Source organism: Chroicocephalus ridibundus, chromosome 29 (genome assembly GCF_963924245.1).
Source record: "Chroicocephalus ridibundus chromosome 29, bChrRid1.1, whole genome shotgun sequence".
Classification (NCBI taxonomy): Eukaryota; Metazoa; Chordata; class Aves; order Charadriiformes; family Laridae; genus Chroicocephalus; species Chroicocephalus ridibundus.
In genome coordinates this window covers 479,596-496,304 of record NC_086312.1, presented here as the reverse complement: position 1 = coordinate 496,304, position 16,709 = coordinate 479,596, and the positions used below count along the sequence as shown (strand labels likewise).

The window sequence follows — 16,709 nt, the reverse complement described above, 5'->3', positions numbered from 1 at the left end:
CTGTTTTTACACAGAACGTTTTATATAGAAAGCGTTGACATCCTCGGGGTAGTCAGGCTATTCTGCTTGGGACAAACTGGTCAAATCCATGATAGACTTCCCATCGGCGTTGTGTGCGACAGCTCTTTCGCATTTATACTGGTTTGGCAGTGAGGCTAAATTTAAATAAGCCATTTAAAATACTAAAAAAAAAAACCCTCAGAGGGTTTTTCTCTATAAGGTGATCATAAAGCATCAACAGTTTGTTGGCAGCGACTTAAAGTCTGCCTGCGACTCAGGTACTTACAGGCAAGCGTTGTCAGAGCGGAATGGCGCTGCCGACACGCGGCTCGACAAGCAGCCGGCAGAAGGCTGAGGTCAGGCCGGCGTCCAGATCCCTCGGGGAAGGACGCGTACAGCTTATTAAAGGCCCAATTGGGCATAAAAGCCAACTGCAGTTCTTTTAGGAGCCAAGTGTCATCTCGCCCACTCCAGAGGTTCATTCACACCCAAAGGCTGTACAGCCTATTCTTTACACACGCCCTGGTCCTAATCCCACACCTCAGCAATAGCAACTTCCACGTTTCCTCCTTCCCCCTTTGTTAATAAAAGCAGAGCTCGGCACTTATTTAATTGTAAAATTAGCTTTGCAAGAAGCAGGACTCGTGCGCTTCCCGCTTTGGGGGTGTTTAGGGAAGCAGCAGAGGGCTGAGGTTGTTCTCCAGCACTCCCAGTAACAGCTTTCGAGGCGTTGACAGGCTTCCTCCAGCTACTGCTAATTCACCACCTGCTTCCACTGCAGTGTGTACACACAGCACGCACCTCTAATCCCGATAACAACATTTGCCATGGAAAGTATATAAAATAAAATTACGCCTTCTCTTCACCCTGCCACATGGTACGCTTTAACGGGGTGAAATTTCCCCACACCGGCCAAGTCTGGTGTCTGCAAGCACCGGCCCAAGGCTGAAAATTACTTCCCCCAGTCCTCTTCAGGGTCTTTCCAGAGGCTGTAACGCCTCCGGACACACAGTCCTGCACGTGTCACCGCGCAGCAAGTGACAGCGGGTGCAAGGACATCCCTCCTGTGCAGCATCGCACCACTCAGCTGGAGGATGGTGCTTGTCCCAGGGCTCCAGAGGGGGGAGACAGAGAAAAATTCCAAGTTTTTTGTTTTTTTTTTTTTTTTTTCCCTTCCTAAAACCCAGGACAAAATATTTATTCAAATAGCTTCTGGGACACAGAGATGGGAACCATATTCCAAGACTGTTTTAGGCAACTGTCACCTTAACGCTGTCACTCCCTGACCACATTCTGCAAGAAAAAGTCCACGTTTGAATAACAACGCCTCCAGTAAATTGTCTTCTCTTCGAAGCCAGCTGAGGTGATCAGTCAGGAAGCTGATCGTCTGACAAACAGGGCTATTTTAAAAAAAAAAAAACAACCCCACACCTATAAATTTAGACAATATTTCAAACCCTGCCTTCCGTTAGTCTCTCTCTGCGCTCCCAGCAGCCACTGACTTCGGATTTTGGACTGGCACGGGCACATTCACACCGTTAAAAGTTTAGCAGCAGGAGGCGAAGGAAACCTGGAGAAGTGTTTCCAGTTTTTTTTCCCCCCACCGTGACTATTGTTCGATGTGAATATTGCTGAGCCTCTGCCCTCCAGTCGTGGCCTCGCCATCAAGCGCGACAGTTCACATCGCGTCTCGCATGCGGCCAACCGCCTTACTCAGAGAACTAGAACCTGCGTGCGCTAATATTCATTAATACTGCTAATTTCTGATGGTGCTTTGCTGAGAGAAAGACTACGTTTGAGCAGCCCGTTAACGCATTAGTGGAGCGGTTGAGTATTAAGGTACAAACCGCACATTAAAACCTAAGGCAAAATAGTGATTTTTTTTTTTTTTGCCTTGGAACCTAACCTAAACCTGTCCCAAAGGGCTTCCAGCGCGTAGAAAGATGGTTGAGTGGGAACATGACTCACTCCGCATTTATGAATAGGCAACGAACTCGTGAACGCCACAGGGTATCACTTCGCAGAACACAAACACGACTGCAGCCAGTTAACAGCACCGCTCTGCACTTTAGGAAGGCATTAGGTGCTCCTACGACAGCCTCCACAAGCCCCCAGCGCTTTGAAATTCGGCAACAGACACTTCGGAGGGCAGGAATCTGCTTCTCAGGAAGCAAATCAAGCAGATTCCCCTCTCGGAAGAAGCCTTAAGAAGAATACAGCTTCTGAAGCGGGTGGAACACGACCTGAATAAGACTCTCTGGGGATAACACTAAGCAGCTCTCTTTAGGAAGCGACGCGTAAAGCTGAAGAGCTTCGGCTCTTTGGAGTACGCTACCGCTGGAACGACTTTCTGAAGGCAACGATACTGAAATACCAGGGAACATGCTTTGCTCGTTGCGAGATCGCACGAGGTTCCTGTTGCACACAGCATAGTTCTAGCTGCTGCGAAATTAAATCAACTTTGCATTAGAAATAGCAGTCTTTAATAAGGGTACTACTCAAAGTATGTTTGTCCTAAATAACGCACCATCCAGCAGTTCCTTAAAAGCATCCTGTCCTTTACCGATGACAAGGAATTCTATAGAAATATTTATGCTTGAGCACATAAAAAGAAGTCTCTGCTGCTTTAGAAGCAGGTCGCTCTCAGCCTCTGCTCTTTTCGCTCAGGAAGTGGCCACTGTTCAAGAGCTAAATAGAGGAATCCACGGTAAAGTGCCCGTTCTGAGACAGCGTTCTGCGGTCTGCGGTGTTCAACTTCACCACCGTGGGGGTGTATTTGGAATTCCTATAACAGACAAAGCAGAGGATCCTCCGGAAGGTGCTCCGCATCTCGTTGTCCCTGTAAGAGTAGACGATAGCGTTTATCAACGAATTGATCTCTGCCAGCAAAAGGACGTATTTCTCCACCGCTAGAACGTTGCAGCTCTTGCAGCCCAGGCCGTCCAGGAGGAGCACGACTTGTCCTGGAGTCCAGCAGATGACAAAAGCACCTGGGGAGAGAAGAACCCCTGTTAGAGAGGGGGGGGGGAAGAAAAGAAAAAAAAAAAAAAGGCAGGTTCCTGACCCTGCCCAGTCACTCACCAGAAAGATGTTTAGTGGAATCCCTGGTGGTTTATCTTGTGAAAAAAGTTAAACGAGGGGGCGGACCAAAAAACAAACCAGCTAGTTTCACTCGCCATTTTTGCTTTGGAGGAAGACCAAGGATTCAACCGGCAAATACTAAAGTAGAGGCATTGGGGGTTTCCCCCCCCCCCGTTCGCTCAGAACACTTCCAAGTACTTTCACTTACCTCCCCTCACCCCCATCGTTGCATTTACAGAGTAAAGATAAAGCGTTTATATTCCCTATTTATGTGCCGATCCCTCCAAAAAGGGGAACAGGCCATAAAATTAGGGAAGAGCCTGAGTGATACATCTTGAAATAAACCATCTCCGCTGTCCATAGAGTTTACGGGGGCTTTAGTTCAGAAGAGTCCCCGGGCAACCCTTTGGCCAGAGCCATGAAATCTCTCTTTTTCAGCTCCGCGCCGAGCAGAAAACAGCCAAGCAACGGCCTGGCCGACACCAGGACAGAGCTGGACAGACTCCACCACTGATTCAGCCAGGCTGATACTCTGTTCTTGCCACCACCTGCAAAGCTCTTTGGCAAAAAGGATAATTGCTGTTTTGCATGACCGAGTGGGAGGTGCCTGCGGCTCCTAAACCCCCTTTTTATGGTCGTGATTTTTAAAGCTGACGTAAACGGAGCACTCGCCCATCGGTGCTCCCGGAGGTCAGGCGTAAGGTTGTATCTTAAAGCACAGGAGCTGCACCCTGCTGCGTCTGCTGGGAAAGGGTGGAAGAGAGCCGGCCTTGCTGGGAAAACTTTGCAACTACACCCTTGGCTGAAAAAAAAAAAACATCTGCCGGGAAAGTGCAACAGCCAGAGGAGCTGCACCAAAACCAAAAGGCTGAATTTAAAGCTGTCATTGAGTCAAATGTTGCACCAGTGAAGAGCCAAAGGAACGCTTGGGAGGGATCTCCTGGGTGTCTGGGAGTGCTCCCCACTGATTTCAGGCCACTGCACCGTGTAACCCTTTTTATTTAAGCGACTCGTGCTTAAACGAGTCGCTGAGCAGCAGCAGCCGCCACATCTGGCCCAGGAAGCTTTCCCCGCACTTGCAGATGTGACTTTGCCTCCTTTAAATTTAACAAATAGACCAAATTGGTTCCTTGCTCTCCTGAAGGAAGCTCCAATAATTCTCTCATGAGCGAGCCCGCGGGAAAAAGGACCTCCTTGTTTAATGATGTAACTTTTTTTTTTAGCTAGGTTTTCAGCATCCACAAGGAAAGCCAGACTCTCTACAGACTGGCTCCCAGCAGCACAAAGTAAAGCCAGAGGAATATTAAAAACAAAGGGGAAAAAAATCTAAAAACAGGTACCTAAAAGTTTTGGGCCCTTGCCCGCAAATGCAGCTGACTTCCTTGTTCCTTAATAGAAGCTAAAGTATTCCGAAAGAAGCCCGAACTCTTAATAATCTAACACCGCATGGTCACTAACGACTCAGCCCTGTGGTGTGGTCACCATCACATCCTGGGTCGCTCAACCCGTCTGTGGGAAAATTTGCTGCTGGTTTCCAGATGCACTTTGGACTCATTATTGGTTTCCAGGTCAGCTCCTGGACCTGTTCTTAACGCCCGGGACCTGCGGGATTATCGATGGCGGCTCCCTCGCCTCGCAGTGAAGTGGCACAGACAGCTCCTACCGCACCCTCCACTTCCTCGCACGCTCACCAGCGGCTACGCCCTCTGATGCATAAGGCGCAAAGTATTCCTCTGTGCAGAGTCCAAGTTTGCAGAAGGCTGGGGAAGGAGGGTGGAGAAGGCATTACACCAAAGGCTTTCGCAGGGAGGAGGAAAAAAACCCTCCGCAGCCTCAACTTTCTGCACGCTGAGTCCAAACGGAAAGGTATTTCCCCCCCCCACCCCGGCCAACCTGAGTTGAGCAATTCCCTCCTGTACAGAACGATCGCTGGTTCTCTGACTGTCCCACAGAGGAAGGGAAACACTCTTGGGCTGCCAGAGTCCCAACGGCCCGATGAACTCCTCGCTCCCCCTCACCTTTCCACATTAGGTTCCTCCCCACTCCGTCCCTCCTCACACACCGGTCACAACTCCCTGGGAAACCACAGCAGCTCTTCCGAGCCTCCTCTCGCCCAAGATTTTTCCTCGCTCGAGGCAGGAGGCAAAGGCAAGATGGCCAAGCCAGGATGGGGGGGACACCGAGAGGAAAGGGATCTCCCAAAACAAGGCAATGCACCAAGCGTGAATCACATTGTCCTTCTTGGCCAGCATCCCCATCCCTTTTCCGACTCTTTTCCAGGTGATATTGCGAAGCCCCAGAAAACGATGGCGACACTGCAGGGGGGACCCTCCAATGCTGTCCAGGAAGGAAGGGGGGGAACAAAACTTTTCTGTCCACTGTGGACCGTGTAAAATACATGAAGTAAACCATTCCTCAGCCCCGCTGACCCTCCGTGCATCTGATGAGCTCCGGAGCAGTAACGAACGCCCAGCTGCACACAAGAGATGGAGAGATGGCGCGGCAGGGAAGCAGACATCACGGGCAAGGCAGGAACGGGCAGAAAACTCCAGTTTCAGCGCTCACAAGTCACAACAGGACCCTACAAGCCGGCGTGCCCCCGGGCAGGGACACACCAAGCAGCCCAACAACCCCCCCCCACTGCTCCCCCCTGCCAGCGGGAGGTCGCAAGGGAGTAGTCTTTGTTTGCAGCTCCAAGGTTTCCCTGACGGAGCAAATTCTGCGCTTATCAGGAAAGATTTGCAAGCAAGGGGTTGTGACCGTAAGCCCAGAGTCAAGCCGGGCTGCGGAAGATCTGAGCCCTTTGATTTATTTCACTTTAAAAGAAAGGTTGTGAGACCATTGAAGCAGGAGGCAAAAGCAGATTAAAGAAGTCACGGAGTGACAGGCTGTTGAAAGGCTGATGCGCCCACCAGGCTCCGCTGTTCGGTGCGCAGGACCGGGCAGGACAGCACGTATCCCGATAAATATCCTTCTGGTCACTGCTCTGCCCCGATTCACACTACAGACAGGCTGAGGGGGCAGTTAGCACCCTGCTGGAGATCCCCTGCTCTCCGAGAGCAGCTCCAACCACGAGCCGAGCGCTCCCAGCGACGTATTTACCCCAGCGCATGGAGACCTGGGGCTGAGCTGCTCAAAAAAAAAAAAAAAATCTGAACAGAGTTCAGTGCTTTGTTCCCATCATGAGTAAGGAATTTGGATGCAACTCCCTCTTTCCTTCCCCATCACCTTGTAACATCTGCCCCAAATCTCTCTCCATCCTTTACTAAAGGATGCACCAAGAGCCGCTTCTTGATTAAGGCCTGATTAGAGCTCTTAATTCCATGCGGCTCATCCATGGAGAAGCACGCTGGAGTTGAGCACATAAAAAAGGCTCTTCTTTGGGCAAAGTACCTGCACTTGCAGCAGGCAGATGTTACCACGTCACATCAGTAACAGTCCCCCCCGTCCCTGCTAACCAGAGGAGCAGCCACATCAGAGGGGAAGAGATGGAGGAGCTTTGTCCCCCCACATCTGCCAGGTCGCTCCCATGATGGCTCACACAGAATTCTTGCAGAGCCCCGAAAGTCTTGAGTTCCTCAGCAGCCCAACCAAACCATCACCCCGCAATCTTCAGCCACCAGGGACACAAGACTTCCCAGTCCTCCCAGTTGCCCCGAGCACATTCACCTCTCCAGCCCCACACGACCCATGATGGAGGACCAAAGAATCCTTCAGATGGACTTACTTAGGATAATAGTGACCGTCTTGACAAGGCTGATCATGGTCTCCTTGTAGCGGGGGTGGAAGCTGGTATGCTTGGACATCCGTGTCATCTTCCTCTTGACGTAGATGAAGATGTGCGTGTAGACAACCACCATGATGAGGAAGATGACCAGGTTGGAGATGGCCCAGAAGGTCAGGTAGCTCCTGCTGTAGAGCGGTGCCATGCTGGAGCACTTCTCCAGGGCGCAGAGACAGTGCCAGCCGTAGGAGGGGATGAGCCCCAGGAGCAGGGCCGTGACCCAAATACAGAAAATGAGGATCATCACGCGTTGGTTGGACATTTTGCTGTGTAACTGCATAGTGAACACAGTCTGGTGCCTTTCTACAGCGATTGCCAGCAGGTTCACCACAGAGGCCGTCAAGCTGGTGTCCAGCAGGCTCTGGCGGATGAACCAGGTCTTCAGGGAGAGCTCCGCTGTCCTGGGCCCCGTGTGGAACATGAGAAACATGTAGGCGATGCCAGCAAAGAGGTCGGCCGCTGCCAAGTTCCCCAGCAGGTAGTAGATGGGGTAGTGGAAACGCCGGTTGATGATGATAGCGGTGATGACCAGCAGGTTGGTCAGGAGCACGATGACGCTCACCGTCAGGCCCAGGGCAACCACCAGGACATCCTTCGTCCTCCAGTACGTGGTCAGCTCTTTGCGGCTGTTGTTGTAGAAGAACCCCACGGTCTCATTGTAAAAACAGTGCTTCATCGCTGCTGTCCTGAAGAGGGACGAGAGCGTCATTAGCATGTTGTGCCTACACAAACACACACAGTTATGAGCCGGGGAGATGCTGAGCGTTATGATAATGCCTTTGACACAGATGGAGCCAGGGAGGAGCTTGAAACACACAGAAACAACCACACGAGCAACAGGAAACCACTTTTTGTACCCTAGACAGAGCTACGCAGCTCGCAGCCCGAGTCCTCATCTGTCCTCAAAGCCATCCTGAGGATGCAGCAAAAACCTTCAATGTCCATGGCAGGAGATGATGTTTGCCAGATCTGATAAGGGATGCTCCCTGTCCGGCCCACGCAGCTTCGTGGGGACGACAGACAAAACTATTTTTGTTATCCCAGATGTCCTGCTTCAGAAATGTAAAAACAAAGCAGCAGCAGCACAGAAGGCTCATCAGTCAATCACGAGACACCACTCTGATGAAGACTATGAGCCTCTGCAGCTGTTGCGGTCCCCAGGACGGCTGCTTCTGGGTCACTGAGCACGCAGATCTCATTTTTCCTGAGTAGTTTCATTGCTTAAAGGCTAAAGTAACCCGCGGCTGCCTCCGAACACAGCTCTACGCACAGCGCATCCTTCCAAGTCAGGTGAGGACTTCCCAAACCGCGCCGAGAGGCAAAGAGCTGGGCAGAAACAAACTCCTCAGCCCTGAAAAGCGAGCAGCAGCAAGAAACCTGGCCCATACAACCACGGGGCTGGATCTCTGGAAGAGCGGGATCGTCCCGAACCCCTGCAGCACTCAGAGCATCACCGGGGAAGTCACCCGTGCAGCACGAGGGGACCAACTCCTTCCCTTCCAGGTCAGGAACAAAGCTGAGATTCAAAACTTATTGAAACCAGTAGAAAGGAAAAAAAAAAGAAAAAAACTCAATAGGAGAAGATGTTTAAGTCTCAAGAAGGGCTTTTGGCATTTCTTTGACGCACTGGGCACTGCTGGGAGCAAGACCAGACAAGCCGTTCGTCCGGATCGTAACGTTAAATATTAATTTTGAAAGCCCGTATACCTCGCTGGTAATTAACTTCCTGTCCTGCGGACGGCCAAACGTGAAGCAGCAGGTTAAGTTAAAGGATGCTTCACCGTACCCGGTCAGAATTTACACCCTGTAATTGATGCTTGTGTCACTTGTCCATGAAAAAAAAAATAAAATGAAAACATGAACAAAGTACAAAAATACAGCCCCCTGAACAAACCCGAGGGCTGAGAAGCAGCCCCATCATTACGTCCCGCAGCAGATGTTCGTCTTCCTTTCCTAACCAAGAGCTTGGAAATCTCAAGTCAGGGCTGGCCGCGGTCCCCGCTGGGACGGGCAAACCCAGTTTGGAGCCTTCCTCCCTTGCGGCACCGAGGTGCTGAAAAATGACACAGTTTTTTCCTTACCCGGGTTGCGCTCTGCGCATGAAGTCACTGGGTTCTCCCTGTCCTCTCATGAGCTCAACCGTCACCCCCGTTTTAGACAAAACGCAGACCACGCTGCAAGAGCGCGGCCTTCTCCTGGCAGGGAGAAAACCCCAAGTGCCTGACTCAACGATTCCCTCTAATCGCCCCCGAAACCAAAACACAGCTCGGACGACCTAATTGCTGGCGCCTGCCTCTACTCTCTAGGTAGGGTTTTCCGGGAAAACTTCAGCAGGAGCTCCGGGCACAGCAGCGAGGCCGCCGTGAGCAAGAGGGAGGCGAGATTCTTGCAGGCAGACAAGTTTATTATCGCCGGCACCGCACCCGGCTCTGCCCGCACACATCCCGAGTTGTGCAAACACGGAAACCCTGTCGTACCTGCAGCTGAACTCCCCGTCTCCGCTGCCTAATGGGCTCCGTACCAGCCTCCTCCGGCATGGGGCTGCCAACCGTCGGGTGAGAAAGCCGCACCACGGAGCTTTAAAATCTGATGGATGGGGAAATATTTTTACAAATATCAGTGGGGGGGAAAAGAGGCAAAGGAGGCAGAGGAGGAATCAGCCCGCCCCCGGGGAGGGAGCCGTGGGCTAGTGCTATGTAACAAGTCCCCCTTCCCTCTCTTTTCAGGTCTGTAGGTCTGGAGCCGCGGAGCGGTTCAGGAGAACGGTGTGGTCCAAACGCGGCGCAGCAGATGGAAGCGGCCAAGTGGGTTCTGCAGAGATGCCATGAGGCGGCCTGGCAGGTAACCGGGGAGGATTTGGGCTCGAAACACGGAAAGCGATAGAAGGAGGAGGAAGGGAAGGAAGCCTGGGAAGAGGACGAACACAACCGCCGTGAATCAGGGAGATGGTCACCTGCACAGGGGGCAACTGGGGAGGCACCAAATCCAAGGCCGGGCCATTCTTCTGCAAAAGAGTTTCCTCTAAACGTTTTTGAAAGCTTTAATCCCCAAATCAACAAGGAAATTGCTGCTGAAGTTTAGATGAGTCATTTCACCTTTTTAAGATCACGCCTGTGGATGCCCAGGGAGGAGAGGGGGGGGAAGGGGAGAGGCTGAAGTGGCCTCGTGGTTGGGGGCACCCCACACGCTACCCAGCCACGCGAACAAGCGGGTTTCAAAGGCCATTTAATCCCATTCACCTTTTCGCTGTGGAGTAGCGCGTGTTGCCTGCCCAGTGATAAAATTCATCTGATACAATGAAGATCACAATGGAGCAGGCACTTGCCCCTGCGCAGTGCGGCACAGACAGCTCACGCTCCGCTTTAATTTTTAAGAAACATTACTAGAGCGAAATAACGCGTTGATGGATCTAGGTCTTATTCTCAGTAATTTTTGAGCTGACACCAAGGCAAATTAAATCCAGATAAGGCTAGCTTTGAAATTGCCACTAAATTCCAGAGGCCAGTCTTATTTTGGTGCAAATAGTAAAGGGTCCCCGGCTATGACAGGCCCCATAGACTTCCTCCGTAAGGCCGCACGCTCACTGGCAAATTGTGAACTTTTCTCACCGCATTATACAAGTACTGGTTGGATGGCATGTTTACTGGGGGAGGGGATTAGGGCTGCGTAAACCCCCAAAGACACTGTGTTCTGCATATGTAATACTCACATTTAGAGAAACAGCCCCTAATGACAACGTCGGAAATGTTTCTTTAGGAAAGACCTGGGTAGAGCCCGGGGAGAGGCTGGAAAGTTGCAAATTCCTCCCAAACGTGCGTCGGTTACAAACTAAATCCCTGCAACAGGGCGGGTTGGGTGAGGTCCAGGAGGGGTGGACGGACAGGTTAATGCCCGCGACGGTCCCGCGAGCTGGTGTGACGCTCCGCTGCCACCCTGCAATTAAAAAACTGACCTGGGCATCGAGGGCAGCCAACGCCGCAAATCCCAATTTAAGAGGGACGAGAAACACCCAGCCCAGAGCAGCCGGCAGATGGAAAGTCAGGCTGGTGCCATGATGCACAAAGGAGCTGGATGAGTCTATTGTTCGGTGTCCGAGCAACCCCCTTCCATGGCCTTACGCTCCTCAGCGGGATCTTACAAGATTATTTCCCCCCCCCCGCCTTACCGGCATTGTTTACTCGGTAAAACAAGCCTCCAGTTACGTGCTGCAACAATTCAGCGGCCCCTTTCCTTGAGCAATAAGCAAACACAGCCTCTCCTCTAATCACGCTGCCTCAAACTCCGCTGGAGTCTCTCTCCCTTGGAAAACCGAGCGCGGCTTTTGCAGTTTGGTAGGAACCACCAGGCAAAATGAGCTGCGGAACGCGGCTTTTCTCCTCGCCGGCGTTATCTGCACACGTACGCCGTCGTCCCTTCTTACTCAGTTAACTGCTGCCCCGGGTTCATGCTAAGTTCAGAGTCCTTTTATGCAGAAAGGAAAGGTGTAAGCGTCCCGCCGCCTCCAACTCCTCTTGCTTGCAAAAAAAATGGAAAATTCTGCTCAGCTCCTTGCCATCCGGGGAGGCGTTCGCCGCTTGGGAACAAACCTGCAGCCAGCGTAGCGCGGGAGCGAACCGGGATGAATGGCTGAATTTACGCTCCCACTAATAACCGCAATCAGCGCTGATCAAGACAGAACAATGGATCTATAAAAGCTCGCAGGGGCTCAAATCCAACCTGTTTCACCCGTGTCTGCTGCACGGGGATTTACCTGCCCAAACGTTCAAACCACTGCTGTGTTTTTAAGCCATAAAGAGTCCAAGTTTTTGCTCTGAAGAACAGCGTTCTTACCTGAAAGCACCACCACTGCATCCGACCCTGACGTTCAGCATTGCTCTCCCCACCGCGGGAAGCCAGGACAGCTATCCAGCAAGGAGATCCCCATCTCTGGAGGGCAAAGGTGCTTTCCAAGCAAGAAAAACTTAAGGAAAAAAAATAATAATTAAAAAAAAAAAAGAGCCAAGTGCCTTACAGGAAAGTTTCAGACAAGTGTTAAAGCCCCAGAGTCCATCACAGACGGCTCCGAAACACTGGCTCCTGGGAGGCAAGTTTGCCAGAGCAGCGAGGAGCCCGTCCCTCCTTGGGTCCTCCCCTAGGCGGGTCCTTCCAGGAGAGCCAGGAGCTGTAACTCGAGTCCTCGCCGCCCTCATGGAGGCCAAAGCCACTTTCCGAGCACCTCCGGTTCTGGCTGGAACGGGTTAGCTCCGATCTGCCACCGTCACCCTCGTGGGCCGCTCCTGCTGGTCCACGCTGTGGGAACTGGCACCCTCTGGTCCCGACGCTCCCAACCCCATCGCTTCGCCCCGTGACAAGGGTCCACCCTTCGTGAGGGTCCCCCCCAGGAGGAGAGCGGAGGTTCTCCCGAGTGCCCGGGTGCGACCCCGCGATGGAGGATCTCCCTCGCCTTGGCACCAGGAGACGTTCTCCTCACCTACAACCACAGCACCCACATCTCAAGGGGACCGATCCAGCCCCCCACATCCACCACATCAGCCCAGTGGGGCGCAAAAAAACCCAACCCCAAATGGGTAAGAAGCAGGGAGGTGATGTCGTCAGACACAAGGGAAACTGAGGCACGGGCCGGAAAGGATTTTCGTGCTGTAAATTGGTAAAAGTCTGTGTCACTGCTCGAAACAGAGCTCACGTTTCTGATATGTCAGTCTAGCTAGTCCTTGACACATCGGAGATTATCTCACCTGCTACGTAGGGTACAAATCCCAACAGCACACCTCGTGCTAACAAGCCACAGCTTTATAAATTATGAAGGAAAAAAAACCACCGGGTTCGCAACATCCATTCATTTTGATTTATGCTGCTCTTGCGAAGGCCCCAGCAGTTTCCATTCCGCTCCAATTTCCTATTCTCCCACCCTCCTCCTACCATCGTCGGTTCCCCGAGGAACAATGTTATCACCAAGCACAACCCTAATCTGCTGCCAGTCGGACACACCGTGGAGCTTGGCAGAGCCAAGTAACGTGATGTAAAAGAGGAGATTTACAAAGAGAGCCCGGCACAAAGGGGGAAGAGAGAGGGCCAAAGATCCGGGGCAGGCGGAAAATGGAAGCAGAGCAGCAGTGACCCTGGCAGAAGAAAAGACGGATGAGTAGGACAGGCTGAGAAAGCAGAGGGGCAACTATTGAGTCCTCCAGAAAATATTACCTCAGGCTCCCTAAATTCCATCCTTACATCCGGCAGCCTCCAAAGGCCAAAATCACGCCAGAAAGCTTGTGAGGGGGACAAAAAAAAACCCAAACAACAACTCAGGAAAAACCACGATGCCGCCTGCGTACAAATTCTGCGCCTTCAAGACCCACGACGCCACCCACAAGACCGGGCACAGGGGCTTTTCACAAGATTTCCGTGTGTGTTTTTTAGAGGAAGCGAAAAAGCAGGTGTCCCAGAGTCCTTTCTCGGCAAAAAAAAAGAAAAAAAAAAGAATAATTTGTATTTTAACGAGTTTGCTCTCCCATAGCAGAGAACAACCAGGGTACCAAGAAGGCCGGCTGTAACACAGAGCGCCAGAAATCCTTACTGCAGCTGCAGATTTACAACATTATCGTAAGTTCAAATCCAAAGCTTCTCCCTCGAGTGACACTGGGCAGACCCTTTGACCTTCCCACGAGGCATTTATTAAACTAATCGTGGATAAAAATATAAGAGCAAAAAGACCCAAAGGATAAAAGCAAAAGAGACCCAAGTCCAAGCTGCAGTAAAACATTTCCCCGCCCCCCTCCATTTTCCCAGCCCACCCTCGGGTCTGCTCCAGCGCTCGAGCTGCCAGCGGCGGGTTTTGGGTCACCCACCGGGTCCCCCACTGGTGCTCAAGCGGCAGAACCCAGGTCAGAGGCAGCGTTTGGCACCGGCTTCGATACCCTTCAGAGCCCTTAGGAAGCCACACGTGCTCCACAGCTGTGCGGTTTGGGATGGCGGCGGTCTAAAAAAAAAAAATACTTTTGATTTACTTGTTCCTTTGAGGTTTCAAACTGGCACTCGGCGAGGGCTTTAGTTTCACGAAGAAACACCCAGAGCGATCAGGAAAACAGCCCAGCGTAACTGGTTTCAACTGAAGTGTCAACAGTTCGTCACAATGGCTCAGCGCGTCAGACGCACCCGGCGAGTTGGGAGCACCCAGCGCCGACAAAGGGTCGGGAGCGCTTTTGCAACTCCGTCCCCACACGCCGGAGTCGGGACAAAGGGGGACACAAGAAAAGGCAGAGTGGATCAGCGCAGGGCTCGTTATAAGGCTGTCACAGATGCTATCTCCTTAAATATGGAGGTGAAAGAATACTTCAGGTTTCAAAGTCCCAACCTTAATAACAGCAGTTTTCCTAGTCCCTTTGTCTAGGAAAAATACCTAACTTCACTTCTCTGCATGACAGAAGTTTAGGAGTCTGTTTATTTTCAGGTTTGGGGGATATTTGAAGGAACCAAGACCCGTTTAGTTCCTCTCTTGTAGCCATACGATAAGGGAGTTCGGGCTCTGCACAGCCCTCCCCCTTTCAGGGTGGTACCTGCAAAACCCAAAAGTCCTTGCACCTGAAAAACCTCACGCCGGCTTTTGCAGCCGCTGTAATGGTTTCTTAAAGGCCGAGCTCGGGCATCTGCCCCCAAGGGCACTTCTGGGAGCGAGCACCAGACGCTGAACACGGGCAAGATGAAGGAGACCAGGTACCCGTGGCATCCAGCCCCCGTCTCCCCCCCTTTCCCTCCAGTCGCTCCGTTGAGTTTTCCCCATTTCCACCAGTTCAGAAGGGGCTCGTGCAGCCTTGTCCCCCCCAGGCAGAGGCACCGACTAACCCGCCCTTGAGGCGGCTTCACATTCGGGTGCCCAGCAGAGAAACGTTTCCAAAGGCAATGGATATTCGCCTCCCCTTTATTACACTTCTCTTTTTCAAAGGGCAGTTAATTGTTTTAGTAGATTTTTGCGTTTCAAACAAACCTAACACCAAGATTTTTCTCTAAGCCTCGGAGCTGGGACGGTTCCCGTGGATGACAATCTGAAGGGGTTTGTTTTGTTTTGCTGAGACCCCTCTCCAGGAATCCCAGGAATGTTAAAAACCTTCTGGAAGGAGCCATGTCATCCTCTCCTCCCGCGGCAGATCTCCGCGGAGAGCCAGTTGCTCAAATTAATGCTTCCCAAGTCCCAACCGGCCCAGAGACGCCCCAGCCTTGTGAGAGGAGCACTCCCTCCAGTACAACAAAGCGACAACACGGTTCTTGCGGCTTCAGCCAAGCCCTTCGCTGGAAAGCAGCGTGTGTGTGTGTGTGTATATATATATATACACACCAGCCTTAAAAATGCAGGAATTTCATAACACCCACTGCTGCTGAAACGCAGCCAACGCCGAGGTGGAGCAGAGCCGTTGTTCGCAAGCCGACAGCATCAGAGAACGCTTCTCAACAAAGAGGTAGGGGGAAAAAAAAAAGTTTAAAAAAAAATAAATCCGTGCCCACTCCAGCCTTGCCTACAACAGGAATTTTCTTTCCCTCCAGCAAGCCAGCGACCATCTACCGTCAATTGCTCCAGAGTGAACCACAAAGAACCTGAAAAATTCCTCTCCCCCTTTCACCTTCCTGCCCTCGGACAGCTCGAATCGAGGCGTTTTCACAGACGGCACCCTAAAGGGAAGCCGGGAGACCACTGGAGCGAAACTTTGCGTTGGATCTTGTCACCTTTGCCTCGTTAGACAAAGAGCTGAGAAAGACCGGGCAGGATGTTCTCCGAAACGCGCCCGGGGCTTGGCAAAACAAGGCTCTTACCTTCCCCAGGTAATCAGCCTGGCAATGGGTTTTGGTGGGCAAACCTCCTCCCGCACCGTTAACCGCCTGCCCCGGCTCTCTCCAGGAGGAAAACATTTGTTCCGCAGGAGCGGAGAGAAAACAGGGGAGGGGAGGGAAAGCAGGGTTATTTGCAGCGGTGTTTTGTTTGGAGTCGGGATGGTCCAGGGGCCCCTCTGCTGCTGCTCCTCCTAATTCACACAGGAAGGAGGAGATTATCCGACACGGAGAGGAGCGATACCGAAGGCAGAAGCCGCAGTTCAGAGAGGGAACGGCTTGGCCCCTGGGTGATGTCAGACTACTCGAAGCCCCAGCGAGGTTAAAATCAAGCGGGGATGCTGCGTTTGCGAAGCACGACTCGGCCTCCTCCTCAACCCAGAGAGAATTTCATCTGGCCCCTTCGCGCTATCGTCAATAAAAACAAAACTGGGTGGAAATTCCCTTCCCGCCAGCCGCAGGCAGGCAGCCCCCGGCTCCCGCTCCCTTTGCCGCCTTGCTCCGAACTCCTCCGATCTTGGCTGGCACCCAGCGAGATGAAGTCTCCCGGGTTAGTTGGCACTGGCTGGAAACTCGGGGAAACTTTACGGGCGCTCAAGCTCCGCATGCCTCAGCCTTTGCTTTTATAGGGATTATTTCTAAAAACCCCCACTTCCCCCGTGTCTCCGTTTGGTTTAATGTCAGATCCCTGCAGCTTATGGCTGGAGAGTCATAAAAAGCATTTAACATGCCTTTCTGCTTAAGTCTGGAAAGAAAAAACAAAACCGATTCGGAAAAAAAAAAAAAAAACACAACAAAGAAAAGCCTCCAGCTACGGAATAAGCAGATGCAACACAACCGCAGCTTTATCTTGAACAAGAGCATCAGGGACTGACACGCCGGGCAAGAAAAGGGAGTATCTGTCCCCGTTTCAGAGAAAAGTGACTTTCTCCAGAGAATTAACCTTCGGGGCCGTCTTGGTCAAGCAAAACTCTCCGCAATTCTAGCTTTTTCCCCAGTTCCGTGAAGATTCCAGCTCACTCCAGGGGTG

The 16,709-nt window shown here is 52.0% G+C and overlaps 1 protein-coding gene across 3 annotated transcripts; it reads right to left on the bottom strand.

Moving 5' to 3' along the window:
• Positions 1-1,165: 1,165 nt before the first annotated feature.
• On the bottom strand, positions 1,166-11,912 carry LPAR2 (lysophosphatidic acid receptor 2). 3 transcript variants are annotated; one of them, XM_063318931.1, is made up of 5 exons: positions 11,031-11,503; positions 10,575-10,798; positions 9,343-9,451; positions 6,809-7,551; positions 1,166-2,990 (listed from the first exon to the last, which is right to left on the bottom strand). In XM_063318931.1, the coding sequence occupies exons 4-5, from the start codon at positions 7,539-7,541 to the stop codon at positions 2,689-2,691; spliced, it is 1,035 nt and encodes a 344-aa protein (XP_063175001.1). In that variant the 5' UTR covers positions 7,542-7,551; positions 9,343-9,451; positions 10,575-10,798; positions 11,031-11,503; the 3' UTR covers positions 1,166-2,688. The 3 variants fall into 3 exon arrangements, with proteins under 3 accessions (XP_063175001.1, XP_063175000.1, XP_063174999.1); XM_063318930.1 differs by lacking the exon at positions 9,343-9,451; XM_063318929.1 differs by lacking the exons at positions 9,343-9,451; positions 10,575-10,798; positions 11,031-11,503 and adding an exon at positions 11,696-11,912.
• Between the last annotated feature and the right edge of the window lie 4,797 nt (positions 11,913-16,709).

What these genes read in the sequence shown, in the direction of transcription:
- LPAR2 (XM_063318929.1), bottom strand. Translation starts at nt 11,736, where the DNA reads ATGCTGAACGTCAGGGTCGGATGCAGTGGTGGTGCTTTCAG. An exon ending in TGCAGTGGTGGTGCTTTCAG is followed by an intron (nt 7,552 to 11,695) that starts GTAAGAACGCTG and finishes GTCCCTCTTCAG; the next exon opens with GACAGCAGCGATGAAGCACT. An exon ending in GACGGTCACTATTATCCTAA is followed by an intron (nt 2,991 to 6,808) that starts GTAAGTCCATCT and finishes TTCTCTCCCCAG; the next exon opens with GTGCTTTTGTCATCTGCTGG.